Source organism: Notamacropus eugenii, chromosome 1 (genome assembly GCF_028372415.1).
Source record: "Notamacropus eugenii isolate mMacEug1 chromosome 1, mMacEug1.pri_v2, whole genome shotgun sequence".
NCBI lineage: Eukaryota > Metazoa > Chordata > Mammalia > Diprotodontia > Macropodidae > Notamacropus > Notamacropus eugenii.
The window spans coordinates 546,025,129-546,031,920 of record NC_092872.1 but is presented as its reverse complement, the minus strand read 5'-3'; the positions used below and the strand labels follow the sequence as shown (position 1 = coordinate 546,031,920).

At 35.5% G+C, this 6,792-nt stretch overlaps 1 protein-coding gene across 1 annotated transcript; it reads right to left on the bottom strand.

The window, feature by feature from the left end:
• Positions 1-4,966: 4,966 nt before the first annotated feature.
• Positions 4,967-5,899, bottom strand: LOC140527424 (olfactory receptor 2AG1-like). Its single transcript, XM_072644345.1, has one exon. It carries the CDS (start codon positions 5,897-5,899, stop codon positions 4,967-4,969), a length of 933 nt encoding a protein of 310 aa, XP_072500446.1.
• Between the last annotated feature and the right edge of the window lie 893 nt (positions 5,900-6,792).

Below are 6,792 nucleotides of genomic sequence, written 5' to 3'. Positions count from 1 at the left end.
TTTTTTAGATATGAGATTTTTTAAGTTTTATTTAAGTGTTTTACAATCACTATTATATAACTTACATTTTTTTCTCTCCCTCCCCCTCCTGCCTCCCTACCTCCCTCCTCCTTCCTCGAGATGGCATGCAATTTTATTTAGGTTCTTTACATACATTCATATTAAATGCATTTTCACCATGGTCATGTTGCATAGAAGAATTAAAATGAATGGGAGAAATCATATAACAAACCAAAACGTAATACAAAAGAAAATGATTTGCTAAATTCTGCGATTGAATTCCATAGTTGTTTCTCTGGATGGGGAAAGCATTTTGCCTTAAAGCACCACTGGGAATTTTTTAAGTTCTTGCATTACAATGAAGTTTTAAGTCTACCAGAAAAAATCCTCCCACACTGTGGTTGTTGGTGTGTACAAAGTTCTCCTGGTTCTGCTTCTTTCACTCAACATCAGATCATATAAGTGTTTCCAGGCCTCTCTGAAGTCTTCCTGTTCATCATTTCTTATAGCAAAATAGTATTCCATTACATTCATATACCACAATTTATTCAGCCATTCCCCAATTGATGGGCATCCACTTGATTTCCAGTTTTTGGCCACCACAAAGAGTGTTGCTATAAATATTTTTATACTTGTGGGATCTTTTTCCATTTTTAGGTTCTCTCTGGGACACAGTCCTAAGCAGAGGGATTGCTGGGTCAAAGGGTATGCACATTTTTGTAGCCCTTTGGGCATAATTCCATATTGCTCTCCTGAATGGTTGAATCGGCTCACCGCTCCACCAATAATGCATTAGTGCTCCAACTCTCCCACATCTTCTCCAATATTTATCATCTTCTAGGAATCTCTAAGTGTATCATCATATCATCTGCAAAGAGTAATAACTTTGTTTCTTCTTTGACGGTTGTAATCTTTCAATTTTTTTTTTCTTCTCTTATTGCTACAGCTAACATTTCTGGTACCATATTGAATAATAGTGGTGATAATGGACATCCTTGTTTCACCCCTGATCTTACTAGAAATGCATCTAACTTTTCCCCATTGGATATTGTGTTCAGTATTGCTTGTTGAAAGTTTTAGGCAGATACTACTTATTATTTTATGGAAAGTTCCATTTATTCCTATGCTCTCCCCATTGTTTTTATAGGAATGGGTGTTGTGTTTTGTCAAAAGATTTTTCTGCATCTATTGAGATAATCATGTGTTTCCTGTTAGGTTTGTTCTTGATATGATAAGTAATGCTAATAGGTTTCCTAATTTTGAACCAATCCTGCATTGCTGGCATGAATCCTACCTGATCATAATACATTATTCTCATGATAAGTTGCTGTATTATTTGGTTAAAATCTTATTTAAAATTTTTACATCTATATTCATTAGAGAAATTGGTCTATAATTGGCTTTCTTTCTTTTGACTCTTCCTGGTTTAGATATTAAAACCAAATTTGTATCATGAAAAGAATTTGAAAGGACTTCTTCCTCAATTTTCCCAATTAGTCTATGTAACATTCATTGGCATTAACTGTTTTTTAAATGTTTGATAGGATTCACCTGGAAATCCAACCAGCCCTGGAGATGTTGATCTTAGGGAGTTCATTGATGGCTTGTTCTGAGATGAGGTTATTTAAGTATTCAACTTCCTCTTCTCTTAATCCATCTCATTTAGATTGTTGAATATATGGGCATAGAGTTGGGCAAAGTAATTTTTAATTAATGTTTTAATTTCCTCCTCATTGAAGGTGAGTTCACCATTTTCATTTTTGATATTGGTAATTTGAGTTTTTTCTTTCTTTTTTTTAATCAATTTGACCAAAAGTTTATCAATTTTATTGCTTTTTTCATAAAAGCAACTATTTATTTTACTTATTAATTCAACAGTTTTCTTAAATTCAATTTTATTAATCTCTTCTTTGATTTTCAGTATTTCTAATGTGATATTTTCTTGGAGATTTTCAATTTGTTCCTTTTTGAGCTTTTTCACCTGCATGCCCAATTTATTGATCTCCTCTTTCTCTCTTTTATTCATGTAGGCGTTCAAAGACATGAAGCTTTCCCTAAGAACTACTTTTGCACTATCCCATAAGATTTGCTAGGTTGTCTCATTATTGTCATTTTCTTGAATGAAGTTGTTGATTGTTTCTATGATTTGTTGTTTTACCTATTCCTTCTTTAGCACTGGATTATTTAGTTTCCAATTAATTTTTGTTCTATCCTTCCATGGGCCTTTTATTACATATAATTTTTAGTGCATTATGATCTGAGAAGGATTCTGACCATCTCTGCCTTTTTCCAATGGATTATGAGATTTTTATGTCATAGAATATGGTCAATTTCTGTATATGTGCCATGTACCACTGAGAAAAAGGTATATTCCTTTCTATCCCCATTCAGTTTTCTCCAGAGATCTATCATATCTACTTTATCCAGAGTTTTAGTCACCTCCTTAACTTTCTTGTTTATTTTGAGGTTAGATTTATCAAGTTCAGAGAGGGGGAGTTGTAGTCCCCCACTAGTATAATTTTGCTGTCTTTTTCTTCCTGTAACTCCCTTGACTTTTCTTCTAAGAATTTGGGTGCTATACCACTTGGAACATATATGTTTATTCATATTACTTCGTTGTTTATGGGGTCTTTTAGCAGGATATGGTAACCTTCCTCATCTCTTTTGATTATATCTATTTCTGCTTTTGGTTTGTCTGAGATTAGGATTACTACCCCTGCTTTTCTTACTTCAGCTGAAGCACAAAATATTCTGCTCTAATTTTTCACCTTCACAAGAAACTCATGTGAAATGTATGTATCTCCCCATTTCACATGTGTTTCTTGTAAACAACATATTGTTAGATTTTGGCTTTTAATCCATTCTGCTATCTGTCTCTGTTTTATGGGAGAGTTCATCCCATTGACTTTCACAGTTATGATTACTATCTGTGTCTTTCCCTCCATCCTCTTTCCTGCCATTAGTGCTTTTATTTCCCCTTTATCCCTTCCCTGCTACAATAGAGTTTTAATTTTTGACCACCACCTCCCACAGTCTTCCCTTCCTTCTTTCAGCCCCCCTCCCTTTTACTCTCCTTTATCATTACTACTTTTCCCCTCCCTTTTGCCCTCCCCTCCCATTTCTTTCTTTCTTCCCCTCCTTATGCTTATTGAGCTAGTTAGATTTATATGCTTAATTAAGTTTGTTATTCCCTCATAGAACCAAATCAGATGAGAGTACTTCTCAGAAAATGCTTATCTCCCTCTCCTCTTTCCCTCTACTGGAATATAATTTTGTACTTCTACCTCTGATGTAATTTACCATTTTGTAGTTCCTCCTTTTCACATCTCCTGTTACAATACCTTTTCATGCTTAAATCACATTTTTATCATCACATCTTTTACTTTATACCCTCTCCCTCTATCTATGTATATCCCTTTTATATTTCATAATGGATATAAAATTCTCAAGATTAGTAAGTATCATCTTCCCTTCTAGGAAGGTAAACAGTTTGCCCAAATTTAGTAACAAGTTCTTCTGTTCCCCTGTTCAACTTTTTATGCCAATCTTGAGACCTGCATTTGAAGATCGAATTTTCTATTGAGTTCTGACTTTTATCAGAAAAGTCTGGAAATTCCTTATTTCATTGAACCTCCATCTCCTTTTCTGAAATGTTATGCTGAACTTTCCTGACTAATTGATCCTTGGTTGCAGTCCCAGCTCCTTTGCCTTACGGAATATCAAATGTTGTGGTGGTGGATGCCCTGTGCTGTGGGCTGTATGCTTCTCCACCCCTGTGGAACAGATCCTTCCCATCTACCTTCCAGTCTGTCCTGGTTTGTGAATCTGCTACAGTCTGTCTCCTATTGGATTCTGCACCTCCAAAATTTGGTCAAATTCTCTTTTTAGAGGTATCTGAAGGATTTTATCTAAGAGTTTAGGTGAGTATTTGCTCTCACTCTGCATCTTGGCTCTTCCCTGTTCTCAGTGATTTTAGAAAAACATTGGAAAGTCTTCCATGAAATAATGAAAAATTAAATGAGTAAAACCAAGAGAATGATGTACACAATAACAGTAGTATTGTTTTAAGACCAATTTAGAGCAGGTAAGTTATTTCAACTATTATAACTACCCAAATTAATTATAAAGGACTTGTGAAGAAAGACATCATCTGCAACCAGAGAAAGAGCTGATAAACAGAAGTATGTACGGAATAATTTTCACAAACACACACACACACACGCACACACGTGCACACACACATACACTTACCTACCTGCATATTTTTATCTAATGGTAACCATCTCTAGGGTGAGGTGGGGAAGGAGGAAAAAAATAAACTTACAAGATGATTTGGCCGTATATTTGAAAGAATAGCAAGTTGTGCATAGTAGATTTGCAGATTCATAAGGAATCAGGTTTTTTTTATTGTACTGTGTTCTGGAAATGTTTGTTTAATTCCATAAATTATAAAGAAAAGGGGAAAAAGGATAATTGGATCTGTGGAGAAAAAATATTTAGAATGTTAAACTTTGCGTTTAGAAAAAATATTAGGCATTCCCTTTTGGTCGCTGATGTTCCACTGCCTTTAATCTAGAGATTCCTTATATGTTACTCAGAACAAGGGTTTTGAATTTGTCAAATTGTTATCATTACATATATTATAGTCAGTTTGTAAAAAAAAAAATTTAAACAATTGACCCTGATGTTATGGGTGCAATATAGTACTATTAAGATCAGATCAAAAAGAGAAATTTAATAATGTCACATAAATGAAAGTCTAAGAACTAAGTCCATCTGCTCTATAGGGACCAAAGCAAGAGTAGGAAAGGATAAAAGAATGAACTCAGATTGTGGGTTTAAACAGCATCCAAACCAATTTCCCAAAGTGGCAGAAACAGGATGGAGAATTCAAATTCCAATAGAGAGTCATGTCTCATTACTAAGAACAAAATACTCCATACTTATTCAGATGTTACCATTTCAGCTATGAGGGCTCTTTCCCTATTACCTTCTTCAGGGCCCCCAGCACATCTTTGTTCCTCAGGCTGTAGATTAGGGGATTCAGAGCTGGAGTGACAATGGTGTAGAAAACAGAGATGATATTATCTTGCTGAGGGATGTGGTAGGCACTGGGCAGGACATACATGACCATGGCAGCTCCATAATACAGCCCAACCACTGTCAGGTGGGATGAGCAGGTAAGAAGAGCTTTCTGTCTCCCTTGTGCTGAGGGCATGTGGAACACAGCAATCAAGACTAAAGTATAAGAAGCAAGAATAGCAGAGAGGGGGATCACAAGGAAGGTCACACCCATTGTGTGTACCATGAATTCATACTGTGAAGTGTCAGCACATGCAAGCTTTAGTAATGGAAGTATTTCACAGAGAAGGTGGTGAATCTCTTGGTTTCTACAGAAAGGAAAATGCATAGTATAGATGGTGTACACAAGAGCACTCAGAGATGCTAAGAGCCAGGATATAGCCACCATTGAACAACAAACTGTTGGTCTCATTAAGACCATATAATTCAAAGGGTGATGAATGGCCACATAGCGGTCATATGCCATGAAAGCCAGCAGTATGTCTTCTGCAATTCCAACTGTCAGTGCCAGAAACATCTGAAGCCAACAGCCTGTAAAAGAGATGGTATTTTGTCCACACAGGTAATCTACCAATGTCTTGGGGGCAACAATAGATGTGAAAAGTAGGTCCATAAGTGAGAGTTGGCTGAGCAAGAAGTACATGGGTACATGGAGTCTATTGTCCGTAGCAATCAACAGGAGTAGAAGACCATTGCTAGCCATGGCCACCAGGTACAGGAAAGTGATGGCAGCACATACAAGCTCAGGGGACCTGCTATCCTGGAGTATTCCAATAAGGAAGAAGCTGTTTATCAAGGTGATGTTCCAGAGTTCCATTTCACAGATTCCCCAATTTCCTATAACCAGACAGATGCTTGGTATGTATCCAAATGACTCAGAAGTTTTCTAAGTCTCTCATAACAGAGTACATTGAAAGGGTCTTACAGACAAAGAGTTGAAAATCTCCCTATTGTATCAGTCTGAGATATTCATTGAGGTAGACTTCTGATTACTCTGCTTCAACTATGAAAATGGGGTTGGTGGCTCACAAATACATTGATTGTCTCAGTGGACAGACACAAATACATCAGATTAGAAATCCTATAAATTGAACATGAGATAAATAAAATTGAATGTAAGAAAATCACTGAATTAATAAATAAAATTAGGAGTTGATTTTATTAAAAAAATAAAATAAATCATTGATTACTAGGATAATAAAAGAAAACCAAATCACTAGTGTCAAAAATGAAAGGGATGACTATACTACTAAGGAAGAGGAAATCTTTAGGAATTACTAGGAATTATTTTGCCCATCTATATGCCAATAAATTTAATAATGCAAGTGAAATGGAAGAATACTTACAAAAATATAGAAAGATCATGGAGAAAAGGCAGGAACTCTCCTTCTCTCTCCAGTTTTCCTCAGAAAAAAATGTTCAGTCAAGCCTCTAAACAGATTCTGAAGTGACAGAACCTACAAACGACAGAGTGAAACAATTTTCCAGCTTAAGATAGGTATTCAGGTAAGACAGTTATAGCACAGATCAGTATATGGATTTATTTTATATCCTGAAACTTTGCTAAAGTTGTTAATTATTTCAAATAATTTTAGATGATTCTCCAAGATTCTCTCAGAATACTATCTTATCATCTGCATAAAATGACATTTTTGTTTCCTCACTGCCTATTCTAATTCCATCAGTTTCTTTCTTTTATTGCTAAAGCTA

Excerpts from the sequence above, each read along its gene's own strand:
- LOC140527424 (XM_072644345.1), bottom strand. The coding sequence starts at position 5,899 with ATGGAACTCTGGAACATCACCTTGATAAACAGCTTCTTCCTTATTGGA.